The sequence below is a fragment of the Elephas maximus genome, chromosome 2 (assembly GCF_024166365.1).
Source record: "Elephas maximus indicus isolate mEleMax1 chromosome 2, mEleMax1 primary haplotype, whole genome shotgun sequence".
NCBI lineage: Eukaryota > Metazoa > Chordata > Mammalia > Proboscidea > Elephantidae > Elephas > Elephas maximus.
The window spans coordinates 81072090-81099241 of record NC_064820.1 but is presented as its reverse complement, the minus strand read 5'-3'; the positions used below and the strand labels follow the sequence as shown (position 1 = coordinate 81099241).

Genomic DNA, 27152 nt, shown 5'->3' with positions numbered 1-27152 from the left:
CCATTCCAGCTCCACAGCACAATCCCTGGTCACCGCCCAGCTGAACCTCAGCACCAATGTTACCCTGAGGCCTTGGCTACAAGCACCACACCGTGGCAGGCAGAGCTGGCTAGTATCCTTTCTCTTCTCATTCCACAGAGACACCCTATTAAAACCACATCTCTCTCTCCACCAAGCTAGCCCGCCCCCACACAGGACTGTATTCTCCGCACAAGTTGCTCCCTTTCCCTACTACTGAGATGTGCCCTGATATGACAAGCCCTGGCCCGCCAAAATGGTCCTGGGTCTCTCTGGCATATGGCTCCTGAGGCAAGCTGATAGGGAAGTAGTTCCAAAGACGCCATGCATTCTCTTCTTTCACCCAGGAGCCAGACCCTGAGAAGGGGCCCTACTCTCAACTCAGCTGCGCCCCCTGCTGAGGGAGCATTCCCCTGGGACAGCAGAGGTGAGGTCAGAGCCAACAGGGACGAAGAGGCAACAGGGACGAAGAGGCAGAGATGTGGAGTTATCACAGAGACATGAAAGCCACTTGTATTTTGCAAATACAACTAAGAATGTTTTAAAATTTCATTAATTGCTTTGTACAGAACAACACAAGTCTCTTAATGGGTTAGTTGCCAAGAAAGCTATTTCATTCCAAATTCTTAGCTTCTCTGAGGAGTAATGATTATTAGCACACCCTTGGATACTGTCCTTAGGAATAAAGATGTAGAGAAAACACAGTGGATTCTTTAAAGCATTCCCCAGGCATAAGATTCCTCTTCTTCATAATCACAAATATTTGGTGTTACACAAACCGAAACTCATGGTTCTCACCTGTTTAAACACCGGAAGCACTTCTGCTTTCAAACTTGATCCTCTAACTTACTCTGAGGTGAAGCCGGAGCTTGAGACTTGATTTAATCAATGAGGCATCCTTTTGGTATCAGAGTTGCAAGTATTGACACAAAAGGACTCACACCAGCATTTTGTTTTCTTTCCAGGGCACATAAAAAACTGTCCCAGACTCACTAATCCAGAGAACAGCTTGGCAGACATAAAGAGTTCTTTGAGGATAATATTTCTAAACAAGTCCATCACCAAGAGAAGGGTTTTTGCTTTATTTTCAGAGATGGGATAGAAAAAGTAAGCACAGAAAAAGGTTTGTATGCATTTTCTTTTTTCTTAAAAAATGGAATATAATATTACAAGAAATCTCCTTGCGAGACACCATAGCAACCCATTCACAACTACTTGCTCAACTGCAAATCTGCAAATTCCCTCCATGTTTCTTGTCAAAATTCCCTCTCCTGTCCCCTGACCTCCATGAAAACTCCAGTTGGACTTGGTTCTGCAGCTCAGAGTTTTCCCAAAGAGAACTCATCTCAAATCCCTGTACAGTTGTCATAAAGAACCAACGAAATAAGTTCTTAAAATAGACTCATTTTTGTTATTTAGATATATTTTGCACGGACTAATATGAAACCTATTTAGCAGTACTATTCTTTGGGAAAAGTAATTTAATTTAAACACTGGGATTTCTGGCATCAGAGAGAACCTTTCAAAGCCCAGGAGCGGCAGACTTCCACTGACGTAATGTAGAAAACGGATTGGAGTGAGCCAGAGAGGAGTGGGGAAAAAAGTGAGAGGCGGCTGCAGTAGTCTGGCAAGATAGGAAGGAAGCCTGCAGCAGGCCTATGGCGGCGGAGGTAGAGAGTGAACATATGAGAGGTATTTAGGAGGAGAATTTGGAAAGATACATACGCACGCACACACACACACGACGCACACGCGCACAGAGACAGAGAACAAACATAAATGAAGGCAAAGACTTTTAAATTCCTGAGTAAACACTTGAACCAAATGGTGATCCTTTTTGAGTACAGGTTTATTATCTGCTTGATCCTTCTCCCAGAGTGACCCTACCATGCCTGTCTGCACACAGCGAATACTCAATATCTGTACAATGAATACAGTGTTTAGACACCTCGTGTACCTTAGGAGTATCTTCTAAATGCAATCTATCTGCTAAATACCAATTCATCATACGTAACAACTTCACTAAGGATCTCTTCAGGTCAGTCTGAAAAAGGGAATGTTTTATTCACAGCATTACTGAGAAATAATTTACATACCATAAAATTCATCCTTTTAAAGTATAAAATTCAGTGGTTTTTAGTACATTCACTGAGATGTACAACCATCACCACAATCAATTTTAGAAAATTTTCATCAGCTCAAAAAGAAACCCCACACACATTGGTAGTCACTGCCCGTTTCTTCTCTCTCCCCACCCCCATGCCCCCACTTTCTTATAGCTGAATAATATTCCATTGCGTGGAAATACCACATTTTGTTTATCTATTCATCAGTTGATGGGTATTTAGGCTGTTTCCACTTTTTGGCTATCATGGATAACACTACTATGAACACTTGTGTACAAATTTTTGTATGGACATAAGTTTTTTCAATTCTCTTGGGTACATAACTGGGAGCAGCCTTGCTAGATTACAGTGTAACTCTATGTTTAACTTTTTGAGGACTTACCAGACAGTTTTCAAAGTAGCTGTATTATTTCACAATCCTACCAACAATGACTGAGGGTTCCAATTTCTCTATATCCTCACCAACACTTGTCATTTTCGGTCTTTTTGATTATAGCTATCCTAGCAGGTATTATGTGGTATGTATCTCATTGTGGTCCTGTTTTGCATTTTGCTAATAAGGAGCCCTGGTGGCACAATGGTTAAGCGCTGGGCTGCTAACCAAAAGGCTGGCGGTTAAAACCCACCCAGCAGCTCTTCAGGAGAAAAAAACCTGGCAATCTGCTTCCGTAAACCTTACAGCCTAGAAAATCCTATGGCGCAATACCCAAAAACAACAATGACTAATAACGTTGAGCTTCTTTTCATGTGCTTATTGGCCATTTATATATCTTCTTTGGAAAAATGTCTACTCAGGCCCTTTGCCCTTAAATTTTTTAATTAGGTTATTTATTTTTTTCGTTGAGGTGTGAGAATTCTTTACATATCCTAGATACAAGCTCCTTATCAGATACGTTATTTGCAAATATTTTCTCCTGCTCTGTGGGTTGTATTTTCATTTTCTTGATGTTGTCCTTTAAAGCAAAAAAGTTTTAATTTTGACGATGTCTACTTTATCTATTTTTCTTTTGTTGCTTGGGCTTTTGGTATCATATCTAAGAAACCATTGCCTAACACAAGGTCACAAAGACTTACTCCTGTGTTTTCTTTTCATAGTTTTATAGTTGTGGCTCACACACTTAGGTCAATGAGCCATTTTTTTTTTTAATAATTTTTATTGAGCTTTAAGTGAAAGTTTACAAATCAAGTCAGTCTGTCACATATACACCTTACTCCATACTCCCACTTACTCTCCCCCTAATGAGTCAGCCCTTCCAGTCTCTCCTTTCGTGACAATTTTGCCAGTTTCTAACCCTCTCTACTCTCCCATCTCCCCTCCAGACAGGAGATGCCAACACAGTCTCAAGCATCTACCTGATACAAGTAGCTCACTCTTCATCAGCATCTCAATGAGCCATTTTAAGTTAAATTTTGTATACGATGGGAATTAAAGGTCCAAAATCATTCTTTTGCATGTGGATATACAGTTGTCCCAGCATCATTTGTTGAAAAGATTATTTTTCCCCGTTGAATCGTTTCGATAACCCCATTGAAAATCAATTGACTATAAATGTTAGGGTTTATTTCTGGACTCTCAATTGTATCCCATTGATCTATATGCCTATCCTTATGCCACTACCACACTACCTTGATTACTGTATTTTTTCGCAAATAACACGTGCCTTCTCAGTTTGTTTGCCAATCACGCCCCACACAAGGAATTTTTGTAAGCACTGCTAGGTAATTTTTTTTTCACATGTTGCTCTAAAAAATTAGTATAGCACACTCATGAAAATACCTTGTAGGGGGAGGGTGCAGTTGGCAAACAAAGTAGACGGTACTCGCTATATAAGTCAAAATGCATTGGTACTGCAGCTTTTAGTAAGCTGGGAAATCACAAAGTGTGAGCCTTCCGACTTTGTTCTTCACTTTCATTTTGTTTTGGCTATTCTGGGTCCCTGGCATTTCCATATGAATTTCAGGATCAGCTTGTCAACTTTTGCCAAAAAAACAAAACAAAAAAAAAAGGCAGCTGGGATTTTTGCTAGAGATTATGTTGAATCTGTAGAAAAATATGAAAAGTATTATCATCTTAACAACATTGTCTTCTGATCCATGAACCTGGGCTGTCTTTCCAGTTCCGTTTCCTTTCAACAATGTTTTGTAATTTTCAGTGTTCAACTCTTACACTTTCTTTAAATTTCTGTTGTTGTTTTTGCTGTTGAGAATATGCACAGCAAAACATATACCAATTCAACAGTTTCTACGTGTGCAATTTAATGACAATAATTACATTCTTTGAGTTGTGCAACCATTCTCACCCTCCATTTCTGAGTTGTTCTTCCCTCATTAACAAAAACTCATTGATCCCTAAGGTTCCTACCTAATCTTTCAGGTTGCTGTTGTCAATTTGATCTCATATAGATAGTTCTTAAAACAGCATAAGGCTCAAGGCAGACATTTTTTACTAGTTAAGCTAAACTATTGTTCAGTTTTAAGAAGACTTTAGGGGATATTTTTGGTTCAAGGTTCAAAGATTATCTCCGGGCAATAGTTTCAGGGGTTTATCCAGCCTCCATAGCTCCAGAAAGTCTAGAGCCCATAAGAACGTAAAATTCTGTTCTGCAGTTTCCCCCTTTTGCTCAGGATTTTTCTATGGAATCTTTGATCGAAATGTTCAGTAATGGTAGCTGGGCACCAACCAGTTCTTCTGGTCTCATGACAAAGGAGACAGTTGTTCATGGAGGCAATTAGCTACACATTCCATATCTTCCTCTTATTCCTGACTCTCCTGCTTCCTGGTTTGTTCCAGGTGAACAGGGACCAACTGCTGTGTGTTGGATGGCCGCTTGCAAACCTTTAAGACTCTAGACACAACACAACAAACTAGGAGGTGGAACAGAAGTACTAAACACATTATTAGGCCTATTAACTGGGATGTCCCATGAAACCATGGCCCTAAACCTCCAAACCAAGAAACCAAATCCCATGAGCTGTTTGGTTGTATATAAGCAGCTTCAGCAGCTACTCTTTTGTTGTTGTAAATGTATCTATCACACTTTTACCAAGTCAACATTTTACAGGTATACAACTTATTGACAATTACAATAACCAGCTGTGCAACTCTACCCTTAATCAATGCTATTTTTCCATCACTGTTAACCTCCCTTTTCCCTCCCTCTCGCCCCTGGAAACCACTAATAAACTTTGGTCTATATGTATAATTTGCCTTTTCTTGTCTTTTTATATAAGTAAGGCTATACAATATCTGTCCTTTTGTGACTGGCTTATTTCATGCAGCATAATGTCTTCATGCTCCTCTTACACTTCCTTTGTTAAATTTATTGTTATGTATTTTTTCTTTTAGATGATACTATAAACTGAATTGCTCTCTTAATTTCATTTTCAGATTGTTCATTGCTAATGCATAGAAATACAATTGCATTTTTACATATAGATCTTGTATCTTGCAACCATGATAAACTCATTAGTAGTTCTAATAGTTTTTTCCTAGATTCCTTAGAATTATTCATAAGCCAGATCACATCACTTACAAATAGTTTTACTTCTTCCTTTCTAATACAGGGTTGCTATGAGTTGGAGTCAACTCGACAGCAACGGGTTTGGTTTGGTTCTGGTTTTTTCTAATACGGATGCCTTTACTTTCTTTTTCTTGCCTAATTGCCCTATCTAGAACCTCCAGTACAATGTTGAATAAAGTGATGAGAACAGATATGCTTATCTTGTTCCTGACTTTAGGGAGAAAGCATTCAGTCTTTCACCACTAAGTATGAATTAGCTGTGTGCTTTTCATAGATGTCCTTTATCAGGCTGTAGAAGTTCTCTTCTATTCCTAGTTTGTTGAATGTTTTTATCAAGAAACGGGGTTGGATTTTGTCAAATGCTTCTTCTGTGTCTATTGAGATGATCATGTGGTTTTTGTTCTTTATTCTATTAATATGCTCTATTTATACTGAATGGTTTTTGGGTATTAAACCAAGCTCCCATTCCTGAGATAAATACCACTTGGTGGTAGATAATCCTTTTTCTATGTTGCTGAATTCAGTCTGCTGGCTTTTATTGAGGATATTTGCATTTGTATTAATAAAGGATATTGGTCTGTACATTTTTATGATGCCTTTATCTGGTTTCTGTGGGAGAAAGATGTGGCAGTCTGCTTCTGCAAAGATTACAGCCTCAGAAACCCTATGGGGCAGTTCTACTCTGTCCTATAGGGTAATTATAAGTCGGAATCGACTGGACAGTAACAGGTTTGGGTTTTTTATCTGGTTTTGGTCTCAAGGTAATACTGGTCTCAACAGAATGAGTTGGGAAGTGTTCCCTCCTCTTCTATTTTTTGGAAGAGTTTGTGAAGGATTGGTGTTAATTCTTCTTTAAACATTTGGTAGAATTCTCCTGTGAAGCCATTCAGATTTGGACTTTTCCATGTGAAGCGTTTTTGGATTACTAATTCCATCTTTTTACTTGTTATAAGTCTATTCATATTTTTTTTTCCTGAAGTCAGTTTTGGTAGTTTGTATATTTCTAGGAATGTGTCCTTTTCATCTAGGTCATCTTATTTGTTGGCATACAGTTGTTCATAGTACTACCTTAATTTCTATAATGTTGGTAGTGATGTCCCCTCTGAATGAAAGAAATTTTAAATGGCCTGATTTTAATTATCGCAGAATCTTGAAATTAGTAAAACAAAAATTAAAGATATATTGGGTTACTAGAACTCTGAATTTTTTAAAAATTTCAAGTTACGAGATCTACAAACAAAACATCCTTCCAATTCTCATCTCCAGGGAAAAAAAAAAGAAGTTGTGTAAAAACAGAACCAGGCCATTTCTAGTTAAAATGCACCAAAGTGATTTCAACTGAAATAAGATACAACAAACAGTTCCCAGCTGAATCTACACACTTGCAAGTGTACCATTTAGTAGAAACTCAATATTCTGAGGTAACTACATTCACATAAACACAGGTACATGTGTGCACTATAACAGACCCAATATAACAAATTCCTAAGGAAGTAACAACGTAAAAGAATCATGCAGTAAGCCCTCTCAAAGTAAATAATCTTTTTTGAACAGGGACTAACCCTTCCATGTATTTCTTGAGCTCAGGATCATCAGATTTCTCTACACTGTGCTTTCTTATATATCTATTAACAGCCGTACAATTTTTACATACTCTACAACCATAAATCAGTGTTCCTGAAAGTCGCAAAAAAGTATTCAGATCTTAATAAAGGATCCATAAATGTATATTACATCTAATCTTTCTTGTAAAATAAATATACAAAGAACTGCCTTAAAGGAAAATCTGGACATTTTTACAGTTTATTCTTTTAATAACTATTCCTAAGGAAGCTTTCCTGGGCAATGGTTATGTTGACTTTCTAAAAATTCAACTATAGAATTTGAAAATACTGGAAAAGATGACAAGTTTTCAAGCTATATTAATACTACTTTGACATACTGGGGAGCAAATTATGCTTATGTTTTCACCATAAACCTGACTGGCACTAGAGTTTATAGAATATTTTCACTGTCTTGATTTTAGTTGATTTTTGGAAAAAATTCCATAATGTAAATAGGGCAGGTGGTAGTGCCAACTTTTATCATTCCATTAACAGAGGGGATAAAACTAAACTTTCCACAGTTTAGTGACTTCCACAAGGTCATACAGTTTGTTAGTGGTGGCACTAAGAAACCTATTGTTGTGAAGTCGATTCTGACTCACAGTGATCCTATAAGACAAAGTAGAACTGCCCCACAGGGTTTCCAAGGCTGTAATCTTTATGGAAGCAGATTGCCACATCTTTCTCCCACAGAGCAGCTAGTGGGTCCAAACCACCGACCTTTTGGTTAGCAGCTGATCTTCTCTGCATGACATGACACAGCTTCCCACTTATAAAAAAATAAAAATAACAGGAGACAGAAACTTAGAATGCAAAATGTGTGTCAGTGAGAAAAGGAAGGTAAGTTTCCATGAACTCTCCTTAAACTTTTTCACTGAAAACACATTTATTCTGAATGCCTATGAATCACTCTTCTAAACTTTTTAAGCAACAACTTGACTAAAAACATGTTTTTAATAATCTTAGACTGATAGTCTTTAATGTCCTGCAACCTAGCTGCCGGTGTCACAGACATGTTATATAACCTTTAAAAACTTGGCCTTTAGAGCCTAAAGAAAGTTATATGACACTGTTAAAATATTAAACAACCCTGAGAAACCCCCTTGAAGCAATTTTGATGCCAAATTATCACGTGTCACTGAATATTCTTCCACAAAATACTGATTAAAAATCTCATTATTCCAGCTTTGTAGATAGCTGTTTACCGGTGATCAGAGACAACTAACACTAATGACCACTTACTAAGTGTTTACTGTCTATAAGAAGGCTGGAACATATCATTTGTCCATGGAACGATACTGTCGCTCCATCAAAGCACGAAGCACTAAATCAAAATCTGACCCAGGGCATGTGGGCACTGCAGTATTATACCAGCAAAGGACAAAGCTCTTTTGACTTCTCCGATAAAGAGTCCTAAGTGCAAATACTTTCTTTATCTTTACTTTCTCCTTGGAGAACCCAATATTGACTTAATCTAAAAAGGTCTAAAGAGTCAATGTGATTTTAGAGAAGACACACCCTAAGTGGTCACACACCCATGGGTTAAAAAGGAGATAGCTATCATAAACCTACTCTCCAGTTTAGTGACCACTGGGCCACAGTCCAGTATGCTGTTGTCCTACTGGGCAGTTATTATCATTGGGAAAGGGGTGAGTAAAAGGGCCGAGGGAACACTGGGGGAAAAGGAACTCGATTTAAGAAATCACTCCTCACATCAAAGCCAGTGACATGAGGACTTTGAAATAATCTGCAATTTGCCCAGTGATTTCCTGGGAGGCTCTAAGGAAGGCAAAGGAACAATTGCCTCCCTAGTGCCTTGACCTTGGCTATGGTAGCAACTGTTTCTCAATTCCACCTGGTCGTTTGCAAAGAACAAGTTCTTCTCCCATTAGTCTGCCACCAACAAGACTGCAAATAAGTTATTTCAAGTTTGTAATGTGGGCATGGGTGAGTGTGGTATTCACCCAGCTGTGACAGAGGACTAGAGTGGGATGAGGAGGGGGGTTATCACCCCCCAGCTCACTGATCTCTTGGCACGGGCAGCTTGACCAAATCTTAATTACCGATTGCAGACAAGAGTCTCTGCCTGACCGTCCACAACTCCAACACCTCTATAGAATCACTTGCCCACGAAGGCACCTCCTGGTCACCAAACCCCACACCCTTACCCAGAACCTTATCTCTAACAGAAGGTGTACAAACAGATTATGCAGCTCACCTTTTGGCTTCCTCTAGGTGGCACAAATATTCATAAGCAATGTTCTGCCTCCTCCTCTCATCCATCTCCTCTGCAGACAGTCTTTCATCATCTATGATAGCTAGAAATAGAAGAGAGTGGCAAGTTACTTCAAGGTCAGTGTTCATCAGATAAACACTTGAGATAAAAAAAAAAACTTTTTTTTTTTTTTTTGAGATAGCAACTAAAAAAAAAAACTCATATGCAAGTCAACATGGAACATTCAGAGACTGGGTACTGAAACACCAAGCATAGAAAGGGATTTGCCTTCGAATACTGCAGTATCGTAGAGACAGGGCATTGAAACACCAAGCATAGGAAGAGATTTGCTTTTGAATATTGCAATATTATTTCTAGCAAAAAAAAAAAAAGCACTACTGAAGGGTGGAAGGCAATCATATTTCACAGACACAACACCATAGGATTTGAAGAGCTTCAAATGAGTCCGAGCATGCTCTATTAGCAACAACTTTGCTTGATGGGCTTGAGGAAGTGGTCCAGTGGCTAACTTTCGAGAGCAATGCCTCCATGTACCATTCTGGAAGTTCTGGGGTTGAACAAAGAAACTACAAAGATCTGTCTTTCTCCAGTGCTTGAGGGAATCAAGGCCTCTCATGCAATGTGAAGGAGATCTGGTGGTACAGTGATTAAAGTGTTCAGCTACTAACCCAAAGGTCAGCAGTTCCAACCGACCAGCCACTCTGCGGGAGAAAGGTGTCTGTTTCTGCAAAGATTTACAGCCTTGGAAACCATATGGTTCAATTCTACTCTGTCCTTCAGGGTCACTATGAGTTGGAATTGACTCAACAGCAGGGGGTTAAAACAACCCAAAAGACTGATAAACCCTATTATAGAAATGCCAACCTCTCTAAAATCCCCCTTCCCTATTTCTTGGCCTTTACAAGGTCTGGCCAACAGGTACGGAAAAGAAAAAATAATGGAGAAATCAAGCAACCTGTTTTCGATCCCACACTCTTTATTCCAACACATGCCTAGCTTATAAGGGTTAACACTTCAGCCTTGCTCTTCTGGAGAGACCATCAACTGGCCATTTCCTGACTACACTTCCTGAGTCCACAGCCTCAACACTGTGCAGGCCACTGCCTCAAGTGTCACATTAGTCAACTCTTTGCTGTCTATTTATTTACATGACAACACTTCTCATAAAAGGACCTCTTTTCCCTCTTTAATCCTATACTTTAATTCTGGTGGCTACAAAGTAAATTTGGTTTCTAGTTTGTTAGATTGCTCTTTTAATGAAGACAATGTGTATGCCTAGCAGGGATATGATCACATGAGGCAGGAATGTCAGTGTGTATGCTTTTTGGTTCCCCAGCCATCAGCTCCAGTCAACCATTTTCATAAATGGGACCCCTGGTCACAAGCAGAAAAGGTAAGGATGTGAAGGTCACCCATTCATTTCTAAGACAGCCTTTCCAATCCCATGCCCTAATGATAAAGAGTCAGAACATCACCTTAGCAAACAAAAGAGAATTAAGGCCAAATTTTGAACTCCTACTGGAGCAAGTACCATGCTAAACACTTGAGATCATGCCAAGAATTCATAAATAGAGAAGAGATTAAACTTACATCAATATAATACAAAGCAGAACACCATAACCATGTAAACATATACTACATGCTTATTTATTCAGCATTTACTTTGTTTCAATGCCATAGGCAGTGTTTTCCATGCCTCGTCTCATTTAGCCTCACAACTCTTTATAGGGCAGGTAATTTACTTCACTTTTCCAGATAAGCAAACAAGCAGAGCCCATTTGCCCAAGTCTAGAAGTATTTGGATGGGATGGAGAAAACAAGAAAAGAATGGAACAATTTTGGAAAATGCATGTTTGTGGATGAGGAAGAAAGGAACCAGCAAAGGAAGAAGAGAGAGGTCAGAAATGGAAGAGCATCAGGACAGGCTGGTATATAACAAAAGCAGTGCCAAAAGGAACAGGAGGTCCCACCTATAACACCACCTTCTTCCCCGTCTCCTCTCCTCACTTTCAATTTTCCATTGTGGCTCCATTTCTTAAAACAGTGAAACATTCTCCAAGACCCATGACATCGAAACAAAGACTTATACTTGTGAAAAGCATCTTTATCTTTAACAAACTACATCTCATCTAAACTTTAGAAGAGAGCTCTCAAGTTTAAGAAAAGCACAAAAGCTCTCTAACAACCCAACTCTGCATCTCCATTAAAAGAGTCCAGGCCTTTAACATCTCTTCCCTGGATTCTTGCAACACAGCCCTCAAATGGTCTCCCAGCCAGCACCTCTTCTCCACCCATTCTCCACCCTGATACCAGAAGCATCTTTCTAACACATAGTCCGAGTGATGTTATTCCCCCCTCAAAATCTTTGATGGCTCCCCATTTCCTATAGGAAGTTCCAGAACACATTCTCTCTTCTACATTTCAGCTACTCCTTCCAGACAGTGACATGTTCCAGAACCACTCCACTCCCTTGCATGTTTGAGTACTTCTACTCATGACCTCCTCTCTGCCTGGAAAGCCATTCTCTCACCTTCTCTCATCATTCCCTGTATGATGCCTTTGACATCTTCTCAACCACAATTCCATGAATTCCAAAGTAAAAATTGTTCTACCCTTCTTTGCACTGTAGTTCACATTCTTGTTACATCACTCATCACAGACGCCTCAGGTGCAAATTGGTCACATCTCTCTCACCAAACTGGGAATTCCTTAGAGGAAAGGGCTCTGTTTTGATTAATCTTTGAATCTCCCTGAATCTTCCCAGTTTCTTGTACAGAGACAGCATTGAAGTATTTGCTGAAAAAGTATCTTTCAGTGAATCCCCACTAAGTGAGATAACAATCACCCCATAATGAATATACTTTGCAAGTTATGATTTTCTTATCCTGGGTTTTCTTAAAAGATACCAGGCACCCCACACATCATTCATTACCTAATTCTCTGTATGTCCAGTACCTTTAAGAGCTAATTCTAGCTGAGCGTATACCCCATAACTGCCAATTCCTCATTTTAATTTCAGTTTAAACCTTCTGTTTCCCATTTTGTTGTTGTTGTTGTTTTACAGTATCTTCTGTCGTATTAAAGCTTAAAAACAAAATAAAACTCCAGGTGACTGTCCATGTGCTCATTCCACCATGCCCAACACATAAGAAGGTGAGTGAGCACTGGGGTAACATTCAAAAGGAGACACTCTTACCGCCTCCTTCCTTCTTAGCTGTTGGCTCCCTTCAGTTTCAACCAACCCACCTAAGAGGGGGCAGAAGTCCCAGCAGCACCTAGATTCTAGGCCTCTGCCTCCACAAATCATATAAGATTTCATCAACCCATGACAACTGCAAAGGGCTCTCAAACTCTGATGTCACCCTGTCCAAAGAAAAGATCTTACCTCATGTTTGAATTAACACACACAGACACACTACAAACCTTTAAACTGCAACTGAAACATACTGTCACAGCTGATAGAATTCTACCTTCCAGGCTCAATTCAAGGAGTTTGGACGAAGTCTTCGCTGATTCAGCTCAAAATACTCTCTCTCCTGGCACCTCCTGGGGTATCTATGTTGCTTTGTGTGCCATTGAGTTGATTTCAACTTATAATGACCCTATGTGACAGGGCAGAAATGCCCCATAGAGTTTCCAAGGCTGTAATCTTTATGGGCCCCCACTCATCTATCAGTTTGTTATACTGTGGGGGCTTGTGTGTTGCTGTGATGCTGGAAGCTATGCCACAGGTATTTAAATACCAGCAGGGTCAACCATGGCAGACAGGAGGCACTTACTGATGAAGATCAAAGACCACAGCCTTCAGTATGGGTTACACCTCAACATGAAGAAAACGAAAATCCTCACAACTGGACCAATAAGCAACATCATGACAAACAGAGAAAAGACTGAAGTTGTCAAGGATTTCATTTTACTTGAATCCACAACCAACGCCCATGGATGCAGCAGTCAAGAAGTCAAACAATGCATTGCACTGGGCAAATCTGCCACAAAAGACTTCTTTCGAGTATATAAAAAGCAAAGATGTCACTTTAAGGACTAAGGTGCACCTGACCCAAGCCACAGTGTTTTCAATTGTCTCATATGCTCGTGAAAGCTGGACAAGGAATAAGGAAGACCGAAAAAGAATCAAGGCCTTTGAATTGTGGTGCTGGCAAAGAATACTGAATATGCCATGGACTGTAAGAAGAACAAATCTGTCTTGGAAGAAGTACAGCCAGAATGCTCATTAGAAGTGAGGATGGTGAGACTTTGTCTCACATACTTTGGACGTGTTTATCAGGAGGGACCAGTCCCTGGAGAAGGACATCGTGCTTGGTAGAGTAGAGGGTCAGCAAAAAAGAGGACTACCCTCAATGAGATGGATTGACACAGTGGCTACAACTATGGGCTCAAGCATAACAATGATTGTGAGGATGGCCCAGTACCAGGCAGTGTTTCGTTCTGTTGTACATAGGATTGCTACGAGTCAGAACCAACTTGATGGCACCCAACAACAACAATCTTTACAGGAGCATATTCACCAGGTCCTTTCTCCTGAAGAGTGGCTGGAGGGTTCAAACCACCGACCTTTCAGTTAGCACCTGAGCTTTAACCATGGCGCCACCAGGGTTCCTTGTGGTATCTACTGCTTTGTTCCTGGAAGACATATTTGCGTCCTTACACGCTGCAGGCTCCATAAAGATATTAGACGAACAAACAATCTCTTAACAAGAAAAGAGTAATAAAAAGGCTCTAAAACATCTACGTGGGGTAATTTTATTTGCCTCTTTACATTAAATAAGCACAAATGTTGAGTAATGCAGAAATCTTTGCATACAACCTCTGTGGCACAGGAATATCTGCTTTTGTTGTGATTATCATGATCATTAATGGAGCAGATACAGTAACATTCCTTAGAGTTTATTCAACTAGAGTTTAATTCATACAGCCTATTCACCAGGCAACAAATAAATCAGTTTTGGAGGAATTCCAGCCAGTGAATATGAGGGAAGCCTTCCAGGAGATAGACTGACACAGTGGCTTCAACAATGGGCTCAAACATATGAATGATTGTGAGGATGGTGCAGCGCCAGACAATATTTCGTTCTATTATACCTAAGGTCACCATGAGTGGGAGCCAACTCAATGGCAACAAATAGCATGCACCAGGCGGAGTCCCTGGGTGATACAAACGATTGACGCACTCAGTTGTAAATTGAAAGGTTGAAGGTTCAACTCCACCCAGGGGCACCTCAGAAGAAAGGTCTAAAGACCTACTTGCAAAAAATCAGCTACTGAAAACCTTATGAAGCACAGTTTTACTCTGACACATATGGCTCGTCATGGGTTGGAGTCAACTCAAAGGCAATTTTTTTTTTTTGCTTTGTTTTGTTTTTTAATGTACCACAAGCTTGAGTCTAAGAACTAGGGATAAGGCAAAACAAACAAAAATATTTGCCCTTGTGGAGTCTCCTTTCACATATCCCTACTTTCCTGCCACAGGTCTCGCCCACTGCCATCCAACCCCACATACTTCAACCTTCTTTCATTCAGTGGCAGGGAACACCTTTTGTCACCTATTACCAAAGCGTAGACCAGGTTATGAGTTTAAGAAAGTCTTAATCACACCAAAAGCAGATCCTTCTGTGGCACAGACATTGCCTGCAAATATTTCCGTATTACTCAACATTTACTAAGAGGCAACTTCTGATAAGAGCTAATGGCATGGGTAATAATCCTGCCATTTGAAGATCCATCATGGGGCTGATAAAATAATTCATTTAAGACATGACTTTACTACCTATAAAGCACTTTTCCACATGTTAGTGTGCAATTCTCACAATTACCCTGATTCACAGGCATTCTTTCTTTCTTAACAAATGAGGAAACTGAGGTCAAGCAAGGGAACGGGACTACCACTGTTATTTACTTGCTCAGCAGCAGAGCCAGGGTTTGAACCAAGGTCCTTCAGCACCACAGGCCTTGCTTTGCCCTGTGCCAGGGTGCTGCTAAGATCTAAGTGAGGCTGAGAAGGGGCCTGTCACTGCCAAACCCAAGAAGCAGATCATTTAAGTGGCTTCAGAGTCCGTCTTATTTTAAAACAACTTGACTAACTGCATTTTCCTCTAATGCTCATTTTTCTTTGCTGCTCTGAACCCTAAGAAGTATGAGGGCATTGTGAAGAACGCAGCTTTCTGAAGTATTCTGAAACTCGTTGCCATAGAGTCGATTTCGACTCATAGTGACCCTGTAGGACAGAGTAGAACTATCGCATAGGTTTTCCTAGGCTGTAATCTTTATGGAAGCAGAGTGACACATTTTTCTCCCGTGGAGCAGCTGGTGGGTTGGAACCGCTGACCTTTCGGTTAGCAGCTGAGCACTTAACCACTGCACCACCAGGGCTCCTTCCTAAAATATTAGCAAGTCACAAATTGTCCTTCACAACATTAGCTAAAAGACGGTATTTTATTTAATGTTGGTTAAAAGACAATATTTTAAAACATTCTATGGAAGTCATAATATAGTTTAAATAGCAGAATGACAGTGAGTTGGCAGTAAAGGTTTTAAAATAGAACTATAACTTACAGGTGGAAGGAATCTTAAGAAGTCCATTTCTGAAAGAAATTCCACAAATTCAGTGTAAAAACAGCCTAATACCTTCCTCATTCGTTAAAGAGTTGACATGGGCACTGTTTAATTTCAGCAACTTTCCGTGTGTTCCCCTCACACACACAGACACCAAGACCACCAGATCCGGTGTATTAAAACACATTCATTCGTTCCACAAATGTCTGGGTGTCTGCTTCATGGCAGTCTATTGTAGGGACTGGAGACAAAATGACAAGTATGACAAACAAGATGCCTCATAAAATTTTTATTATAGTTAAACAATGAAAGTTTGACATAATTACAGGATGCTTAGGTATTTGGGGACATCCTGGAAAGAAGGTAGACAGAAGTCACAAAAACCAGGTTTGGGAATCTCTGTCTTATAAAATATTTTTTAGGGTGTATCCCTTCTTTAAGGAAAGAAATTAGGAATATGGTATGAATCATCAATGTACAGAAATATCTATACATTTTAGCATTTTTAAGTACACACTGTTATTCTGTGTGAACTGAAATTTCTATAAGCAACCTGAATATTCCCAGGTACGTTATTCAATTCAAATATGTATCTGAACTACCTTCTAAGAGTTGGGAGGAGCTTCTCCCTGAGGGAGAATATCTAAGCGGATATCTATCCTCTCTCAGAGCATAAAGGTAACCAGAGATGGAATATACACCCAAAGAAGTCATTTGAAGTAAGAGAAATGATGAATTGATTTCAAACACTGAAACTGTGTATTTGTGGGGGGAAGGTAATACAGATAAGAAAACCCAAAGTCCACACCAAGATTTCAAATAAGCTGATACACTCAGTAAATCTGACCCTTGATATAATCTGGCTTCACACCAGCTTCCTGAAGCCGTTCACAGCTACTTAATCTTAAACTTTAAAGGACCATATAATCAAACTTCCCTAAACTGAGCTGTCTTTTTAAAAATAGGCAAACCTGAGGTTGAAGCTGTTAGCAATCTGATACATATTCACAGGCACTCTAAAGAATCTGGAACAACAATCGAGATGTGATTCTATCCATGTTAAACAAAAAAAAAAAAAAAGGGAGGCTTCATCGAACCACTAAAATGATGAGTTACTGAGCACAGGGACTTACATCTCATCCATCTCTATACCCCTACCAAACCAAAAATAAATAAATAAATAAACTATTGCCGTCAAGTCAATTCTGACTCATAATGACCCTACAGAACAGAGTAGAACTGCCCCATAGAGCTTCCAAGGAGTGGCTGGTAAATTCAAACTGTGGACCTTGTGTTTAGCAGCCAAATTCTTAACCACCGGGCCTACCAAGGGCCATGTAAATAGTAGGTGCTCAGTAAAGTCTGCTGAATGGTGTGCTCAGCTTTGCACTTCAAAAAGGCAGAGCCGCCTGTGTCCTTCAGAAGTCAGCCCTACCTAGCCCTGATAGTAACACAGCAGGAATCTTGAAATACTAAGGGAAGGTGAACTTTACTTGAAGCTGCCCTCCCATGCCTTTCCTAGACCTTTGCCCTCATCACTGATCCTAAGAACTTTCCAAATTTATAAACAGACACATAACTTCAGAAGATATTCAGGTTAGACAAGGCTGTAAGGGACTCTGGTTATCTCCTTTAATAAGATAAAGCCCCAAATCTTCAAGTTTAGCATTAGAAGATTTCCAGGCTGAGAAAGAGGGGAAACCAACATTGAGCCTGCAAGCTTTCTAAGGAGAGTTAGAGTCCCTGTTGACTACCAATCTCCTCGCATTTACAAGATCACTAAGGCGCAGAATAGTTAAGAAGCTCGTTTGTCCTGATTATTCAGTAATATCAGAAAATATTCCAGGCTTTACGGAAATAGATACTTTTCTGCAAATATTCTTTAAACATACATGAAGTCCCTAGGTGGCACAAATGGTTAGGCACTCGACTACTAGCCTAAAGGTCGGTGGTTTGAACTTACCCAGAGGTGCCTTGGAAGACAGGCACGGCAATCTGCTTCCAAAAGGTCACAGTCTCGAAAACCCTATGGAGCAGTTCTACGCGGCACACATGGGGTCGCCATCAGTCAGCACTGACTCAAAGGCAACTAACAACAACGGCAACATAGATGGCATAAAATCTACATATGAAAGAGGGATCTTGGATCCCACTTTCATACAAAAGGGGCCCAAGCTATCTTTCCAAGAATGTTAATATACTTGAGCACCTCGATGTCTGTTTCTACCAAGCCTGGATTTTAAAACCCAGGAAACCTTTTCCGAAAAGCATAATCTCATTTCTGAATTTCACACAAGAGAACAAAATTAACTCTGGTCCACTGTGCATATCTGAACAAGAATGTCCAACCTCATTTTTTTGTAATCTAGAAGCCCAAAGCAGACCACAGTGATGTTAAAGTCCATACAAACACAAAAGCAAGCCAGCCTGCAGACCTGGGGTGTCTATCTAAAAGGCAATGATTCCCAAATTTGAAATTTCTTAGACAATTTTAATTTCAAAAAACATTCTGGGGACCAACCACCTCTTGTGCTACAAAGTAGGCACAGGAAGAACTCCATTTGCCCATTGCCTGTCATCCCCCATCCCCTGCCCATTTCGGGAAAGAAGAAACAAACATCAAATTTCCAAGGCCAATTTTTAAATTTTAACTGCAACAACAGAAAGTAATTATAAAATCTTTTAGTCTAGATGAGTGCCTACAATCTTAAAAGAAGGAAAAGGAGCTCAACTCACCTCCACTTGAGTATGAATTTCTTATATGTTTAAGACTAAAAAAAAAAGTTGCCATCCAAGCGATTCCGACTTATAGTGATCCTATAGGACAGGGCAGAACTGCCCCATAGGGTTTCCAAGGAGCAACTGGTGGATTCGAACTGCTGAACTTTTGGTTAGCAGCCAAATTCTTTAACCACTGTGCCACCAGGGTCTCATGTTTAAGATAGTCAATTCAAAATAGTTTAAATTACTTAAAACCAATACTGAATGATTTTCCCTTCCCTATTCTCTATAGATAATATTTTAAAGACACATATAGTAACCTAAACTTCAGGTAAATCTCATAGAAACTGAGATATTTTACAACTGTTAAGCAGACTTGGCGGGTTATATGACAGTTCCCTCGGCTGCTCCAAAACAGCAGAAAGTCACTGATAACGGCTCTCTCAAAAACTACCCACATAACCCAGAAGATCAGAGGATATTTCTACACAGCTAGGGCCTTTAAAAAGCAATAGTGTAGTGAGTGGCAGCCTACTTTTATATACAATGTTTTAAAATTAAATACTACTTTAACATTTAGTATTATTTAACAATTAATTATTTCTGTATTGTTAAATATTAAAAGAAAGGAAACAATAAATCCAATGGCTCAAAGGTCAGTGCACAACACCAAGACATTTCTTGGCTATCAGTAGAGTTTTAGGTGTTGTTTTTCCTGTATATGGCTGAATGGAAAGAGCAGTAGTTTGGGATTAAAGGTACTTGTACTGTCACAGTCAGTCATGAACTAGTTAACTAGACACTCAGTTTCCTCATCCATAAAATGGGAATACTGCTACCTACCCTATGAGGCTATTGTGAGAGTATCTTTAAAAATAATTAATTTATTATATGAACAATTATTAAACAAGCAAGTTATCAAATATAAAATAATCTGTAGATAGAAAAGACATCAAATAATTCTATTAGCTAGCTTTCCAAGGATAATGGATTATACTAAAAGCTCCCCATCAATCAATGGCTTTAGCACCTATCTCCCATATAACTTGCAAATTGAATGTCTCTGAAGTTACGTGAAGTGGAAAAAAAATATTTATACACAATATTAATTCCACACATATTTTTTTATACACATATCAAATTTATATATATACCTTTGTGTGTATATATTCTAAGTCATAATAATTATATAATGTTATGTAATTATATTCTTTACAATTAAGGGGGAAAAAGCCTAGAAGGAAATACCAAAATGTTAACAGCACTTGCTTCCGAGAAGAAAACAAGGTTATTTTCCTCAACTTTTTTTGATTCTTACATATTTTCCATGTATTCTGTGCTAACTAACATGTATTACATTAATATATTTATATCACACACACACACACACACTTGTTGCCTTCTAGTCAATTCTGACTCATAGCGACCCTATAGGACAGAGTAGAACTGCCCTGTCGGGTTTCCAAGGAACAGCTAGCTGGTAAATTCAAACTGGTGGGCTTTTGGTTAGCAGCCGAGCTCGTAACCACTATGCCACCAGGGCTCCATATTTATATCAGAAGTTTAAAAAAAGTTAAATTCATTTTAATGTTCATTTCAGAAAAATAAAAAGAAAAAATAATGAGGAATAAGCCTTAATGCCAGGTTCACTATGAAGGATGACCCAAATGATTCATGTGAATTCCTAGAAAAGTATGACTGTTATTGAAAATGTAAGGTGACTATTTAGTCAGCTTTTTTATGTTAAAAAAAAAAAAATCACAGAAAGTTCAAAGTCAGCAGAGAGGAAGTGAACAGAAGATAATTAATGCCACGATATTCTGTTGGAGTACCTTAACAGCCTAAAGAAAAAGCTTGGGTGTGATAAACCAAAGAGAAAGAACAAGGAGGGTAAGAGAGGAATGAAATAGAACAAGTGGAAGGGCAACTAATCTGGAGAATGAAGTGGACTCTAACAGCCTATGTCACGTGAAACCTTCCAAGTCCGAATTAAGGAAACGGAAGAAAAACACAGAAATGCTTGGCATGGGCAGAATTTGGCAGTAGAATAAACAGGATGAAGAAGAGGGTGGTACAGGGGAAAAAAAAGGAAGCCAACACGTAGCAGTCAACTAACTCGTTTTGTGACTTGAGATGGTGGAGGTGGAAACTGCACATGGCTCAGTACCAGAAAAGTCACTCCAATATGCCAATCTACATAAAGACAAGTTTGTATAATAGAACGGAGGAAAAAAGACATGGAAGCATTCCACTGTTCTAAGGATATATGAATGAGGTGCCTTTAAACTTATATTTGGAAGAGAAATTTGACTAATGTAACAGAGTCAATTAGAAGGCTATGAAGTGGAAGAGAAGGGTACTATTAAAGCAAGCATATGCTATTTGTTAGTGAGTTTGAATTAACACACGATGTAGGATAGCCAATTTTTTAAATATTGCCAAAAACTCAGCTCTCAAATAGATCATACTATGCAAATGGGGATATGTTGACAATACAGTCATGGATCAAGAATACATTTCAATTTGATTCTATTTTGGACTAACACAGATTAGGCTAGTTCCCACGAGCAAGAAGTTGCATTAGTTTAAAGTAGGACATGAAAATAAGCATTGGACCATACAGCAGAAGACCAAACGAGTCAGAAATCACACAACCCTGGATATGGTGCCAACATCAAGCATCGAAACAAGTAAGCTGAGGTCTCCCTTTTCATAGAAGAAATACACGTTTATAAAGCACTAACACATATATATTATCTCATATGACTAGATCAGAGACATGAGATAGACAGGATGAATATTATCACCTCCACCTAGGCTAAGCCTAAGATGGGTTAAGTGCTTTGCACAAAGTCCCAGAGGTAGGAGATCACACAGCTGGCCTGTAATTAGAACCTACTCTTGGCTTTTGTTTAGGTTTTTTACAAAACTTAGTGTTTTGGAGGTACCCTAATATATTTAGAGCAAACACATTTTTCTTCTTTGAGACCACAGTCCAGAGGGCAGTAGGAGGAAATGGAATGGCTGATGTGGGAAGGGAGTTGAGTTGGCAGGAGTGGGTGATGCGAACACTGAGTTTGCAAGCCAAAGAGAATGGTATACAACCCATGATTTTGTAAACTCTTTGGGAAGTGTATAAAACACATTGGTAAAAGCTCTCTTGTAAGAAAGAATTAACCGCACAAGGGCAACAAAGCTGAATACATTCTGGTTGTGTGTGTGTGTGTGTGCATGTGTGTGTGTGCTTTTCCTTCTAACACATTGCTCTTAGAAAGCAGATGATCCCAAGTTTAGAAAAATGAATGTTTCTGAACATACTATGAAAGACACCAAGGTTATGAGATAGTATGATTCTTTAGTCCTGTCACGGTCACAAGAGAACTTTATACAACAGGCAGAACAGCAACCACCTTAAATATAATCCATGCTATTCTGCTTCAGACTTAAATTAATAACTGATTTCCCTCAGGCATTTCTTTCTCGGCTGAGGACCAGACCAGGGTACTGCATGTAAATCCCCTCACGCTACATGTCTACTGTCAGACCAGAGGAGATAGCCAAATTTTCTGCATGTGTCAGCTACAACAAGTTCCCTAGGGGAGTCAGAAAAAAAATCAGAATTAAGTCATTGTGTCTGCTCCAGACATCAGAGCCAGGCCAGCATTTGTGCCGCAGAAGCGCCCACAATTACGGAGCCAAACGAGGATGGGAACTGGTCTTTACTCATGGTCCGCTAGGTGCAAAATGTTGGCAGAGAATTAGGGTGATGCCGAGTCCTAAAATGCCTTCCAAGTGCCTGGTAATTAAAACCAAATAAATATAACAAAAACAGAATGTGCTTTGGTTTGCGGCAAAGTCTCTAATGGTTTAAGTAGTTACATGCAGTGTACTTCAGGGGTAGGGGGAAGGGATCGGATGCGGTGGGAGCAACGACTCTGTGCCTGCATAGCTCAGCCAAACTGGAAAAAAGTTACAGCGTCCCTTATGAAAAAGTACAAGGTAACTATGGTAGGTGGCATTGGTGGTTCAGAGATAGAATTATCGCCTTTCATATGGGAGACCCAGATTTGATGCCTGGCCAATGCACCTCATGCACAGACGCCACTCGTCTGTCAGTGGAGGCTTGCGTACTGCTATGATGCTGAACGGGTTTCAGTGGTGCTTCCAGACCAAGCAGACTAGGAAGAAAGGTCTGGTGATATACTTAAAATCAGCCAGTCAAAACCCTATGGATCAAAACAGTCCAATCCACACCTGGTCATGGGGATGACGCACAGCTGGGCAGCATTCCCTTCTGCTGCGCGTGGGGTCACCACCAGTCGGGGCCAACTTGATGACAGCTAACAACAAAACGTATAATACAAAGAAAAGTCAAGGAGGAGATTATTTGATGATGGGATTAATCAGACATGGTTTTCTATTTTTAAGAGAGTTTGAGGTCAGGTTTATGAGGGGGAGAGAAAGTAAGTTGGGTGGGGAAACAGGTGTAGAAAGTAAAGACGAGAAGAATAAGAAAATCGTACACACACTTTCAAGATACACTTTTGTTCTTTGACTTCTGTTCTACTCCTCAGCCTTTGAAGTCTTCATTTTTATGGAAACATACCTAAGCAAAGCCACTCCTCTCCATCCTCCCAAGAGTCTCTTATTTCTTAGGGAGAACAGGGAAATGCTCAGGACATTTTACATCTGCTTCTAAGCGTGTACCTGAAAGGTGCACTTGCTGGGAGCGGACAGCAAGAAGACCAGACGACAGCTCATAATCAGTGAGCTGGGCAGATCTGCATTCTACTAATAACAGCCCTTTCAACAAAGTTAACCTGGCACATTTATTAGCACACATAATTGCAACAGAACCATATAGTTTATTGGGTATCAATTCTTAAGTTGTTGACATAAATTACTATAATTACTATTAATTTAAAGCCTCAAACCCAGGTTCTCATTTCACCAGTTTGCATTTTGTCATTTCATCAGTATCCTTAGTCAGCACAGATCTGCTTTCCCTTGCAACATGTTCAGAGTTGCATCATGAGAAGTAGGGGTGGAAATTAAAGATAACAAGCCCTTGATCTGACTCTCCAAAATCCTTGGTTCCCCATTCCCTCTCCTAGTGCTCCATCCACTGCCATCATGATGCCTTGACTTGTTGGAAAGCCTTAAGTAGTACACCACATTGTTTTTTGTCCTCTGAGGTGGATTTCTGGAATGTTAGAGGGCTGGCTGAGGAAACCAGGTCAGGGGTCTTAGACAGCTCCAGACACTCCCCCCACACCATCTTCCTTCCCTGTTGATAACCTGTCAGGAGAAATTAGAGGTACCTAGTCATTGGGCCCTGGTTAGCTCGCAGCTAACAAAAAGACTGTCAGTTCATGTACCCCCAAAGGCACCTCATAAGAAAGACCTGGCAATCTACTTCCGCACTGTACAATTCTACTGACATGCATGGGGTCACCACGAGTCAGAACTGACTTAACAGCAACTGGTTGGTTAATGGGGCAATTCTACTCTGTCCTATAGGGTCGCTATGAGTTGGAATCAACTCGACAGCAATGGGTTTGGTTTTTTGTTTTGTTTTGTTTTGGTTGGTTATGGGGAAGATGAAGGGCAGAGAGAAGAGATCCAACAAGACAAAAATAAAGATGTCAATTTCAACATCCAGAAGCCTTGTAACATGAATGAGAGGGGCCAATAGCAGTCCCAGCCTCCATCTGCCAGTAGAAGCAGCTGATGAGGCTTTGTCTCCCTCACATCCATCCACACTCCCACAGCCAGGGCCACAGCCAGCCCAGCCCCAGGCTATCTTTACTGCCCACTTTTTTCCCAGAGCTGGTATTACCACATTTAACCCCCAGCAATCCTATGTAGTTGGCATTATTCCCATTTTATAGATGTGCAAACAAGAGGCTCTGGGAGACAAAATCATTTGCCCCAGATCACCTGGTATGAGGAGAGCATGGCCTTACAGCCAGACTGACTCTTAATCCACCATGCATGCCTTCAGGAGATGCAAACCATCCTTTATGAGCCCTCTCTTGATCCCACACAGTCTCAGGCTTCCAAAACTCTTTTAATGAACTTTTTCACAGAAAAATAACCCTAAAGCAAAAAAAGGGTAAACACATGGAAAGAACTATGGGTGAAGAGGAGTTTCTGGAAGCATAGCTTTAAGTCCAATTAGTGTGAACATCTAACTCCGGTCTCATCCTTAAAAAATCATCCAGTTTACAAGAATCATCTTAGGTGAAGGGAAGTACAATACACAATACAGGGGAAGTCAGCACAACTGGACTAAACCAAAAGCTAGGAAGTTTCCTGAACACAACCAAACACTTTGAGGGACAGAGTAGCTGGGCCTGAGGTCTGGGGACCATGGTTTCGGGGGACATCTAGGTCACGTGGCGTAACAAGGCTTATTAAGAAAATGTTCTGCATCCCACTTTGGTGAGTGGTGTCTGGGGTCTTAAAAGCTAGTGAGCAGCCATCTAAGATGCATCAATTAGTCCCAATCCACTTGGAGCAAAGGAGAATAAAGAACACCAAAGACACAAGGAAAATATTAGCCCAAGAGACATAAGGGCCACATAAACCAGAGACTCCATCAGCCTGAGACCAGAAGAAATAATGGTGCCATCAGAAAACACAACAGAGTCCCTGATGCAGCAGGAGAAAAAGTGCAGAGCACTTATAAATTATATAAATTCACATATAAAGACCAGACTTAATGGTCTGACTGGGACTAGAGGGACTCCCGAAGTCATGGCCCCCAGAAGCTCTGTTAACTCAGAACTAAAACCATTCCTGAAGCCCACTCTTCAGACAACGATTAGATTGGACTATAAAACATAAAATAATACTCATGGTCAGTATGCTTCTTAGTTTAAGTAGATACACAAGACCAGATGGGCTGCTCCTGTCCGGAGGTAGAATGAGAAGGCAGGAAGGGACGGGAGCTGGTTGGATGGACATGGGAAACCTGAGGTGGAAAGGGGAGTGTGCTGTCACATGATAGGGATTGCAACTAGTGTCATATAACAATATGTACATAAATTTTTGTATGAGAAATTAACCTGAGCTGTAAACTTTCATCTGGAGCACAATTTAAGAAAAAATCATCCATTTTGCACTCCATTAGCTAACTGATTTCTGTTTCAGTATTTAAAGTATAAAGGGTTCACCACTCCTCAAACTGAGTAAAACTGGCGTTCCAAGACGTGCTCTGTGTACACTGTGGTTTGTGTGGACGTGCACCGGCCTGGTTATGCAGCGTGGAGGTCTCAGGCAGTGCGAGCAGCTTGGCTTTAACCAGGCAACCAAACTGCGGCTGAGCTCTCACTTGGCAGCACATGTGCCAGCAGCGTAGGAAATCCAGCTGGGGCTGTCATTCCTGGGAAGCATCTCATTCCAGGCAATCTACCCACTTATCCCAGCAGCCCTCCATGGGTCCAGTCATGCCTCTAAAGCCTACAGTGGCTGTGGTCCACTGGGCTCTCTGTAAACTGCTTACAGAGTGAACATGACCCTATTAACCCACCTGTGCACCCCTTGAACTGTGTTCACAAAGTACAGCAGCACGTCAAGAGGAAAAATGCAGGTAGAAGAAGAACTAAAACGCTCTCATTCCATCTGTTTTTCCACATCTTTCTCACGAATGGGCTAGTTTTACACTGGATGATCCAAGTCTCTTCTTCATTCAAGTCTTACAATAGAAGGGTAGCTTTAGTCCAGTTTGGGAGGTAAAATTGAGTAAACTCATTCTCTTCACACTCCAAAGCACACACCAAAAAGTTCTTTGGTTCAGAATAAGTTCTTAGCATGAGCTTAGTAGTTATGACTTGCTTTTCTCCTTAAAAGCTCATTGCCATCAAGTCAATTTCAACTCACAGCGACCCTACAGGACAGAGTAGAACTGCCCCATAAAGTTTCCAAGGAGTGCCTGGTAGATTCGAACTCCCAACCTTTTGGTTAGCAGCTGGAGCTCTTAACCACTACGCCACCAGGGTTTCTGGCTCCTTAAAAGTTTCGTGCAATGGGAGTCTGAGGGAAGGGGTGTGGGGAGGGAGGGTGGGGAGCTGGAAGCACAGAATAAGGCTACAAGTTTTGCTAGTAAACACTGATTAACCAGTACCTGGCTAATTGGAAGATTCCCAGTTCTTCTCGAATCAAAATATTTTACTTCTCTCTCTTCAAAAAGATCGAGGCTATAACTTAACAGGCACTAAATATTAGACTACTAGTTGTTAAATAAATCCCCCTGGTACTTTTATATGCACAAATGCTCTACATAGGGCTTTTTCTATGTCAGGCACTGCTCTAACTTCCATGCAAATATTAACTCATTTTATCTTCACAACAA

General features: G+C 40.2%; 1 protein-coding gene across 1 annotated transcript in view; it reads right to left on the bottom strand.

Moving 5' to 3' along the window:
* Positions 1–27152, bottom strand: part of IQGAP2 (IQ motif containing GTPase activating protein 2) — a 328172-nt gene that overhangs the window by 264782 nt on the left and 36238 nt on the right. Inside the window, exon 2 of the mRNA XM_049865807.1 lies at positions 9488–9587. Coding sequence (XP_049721764.1) covers positions 9488–9587 — 100 coding nt within the window. The remainder of the gene's footprint in view (positions 1–9487; positions 9588–27152) is intronic.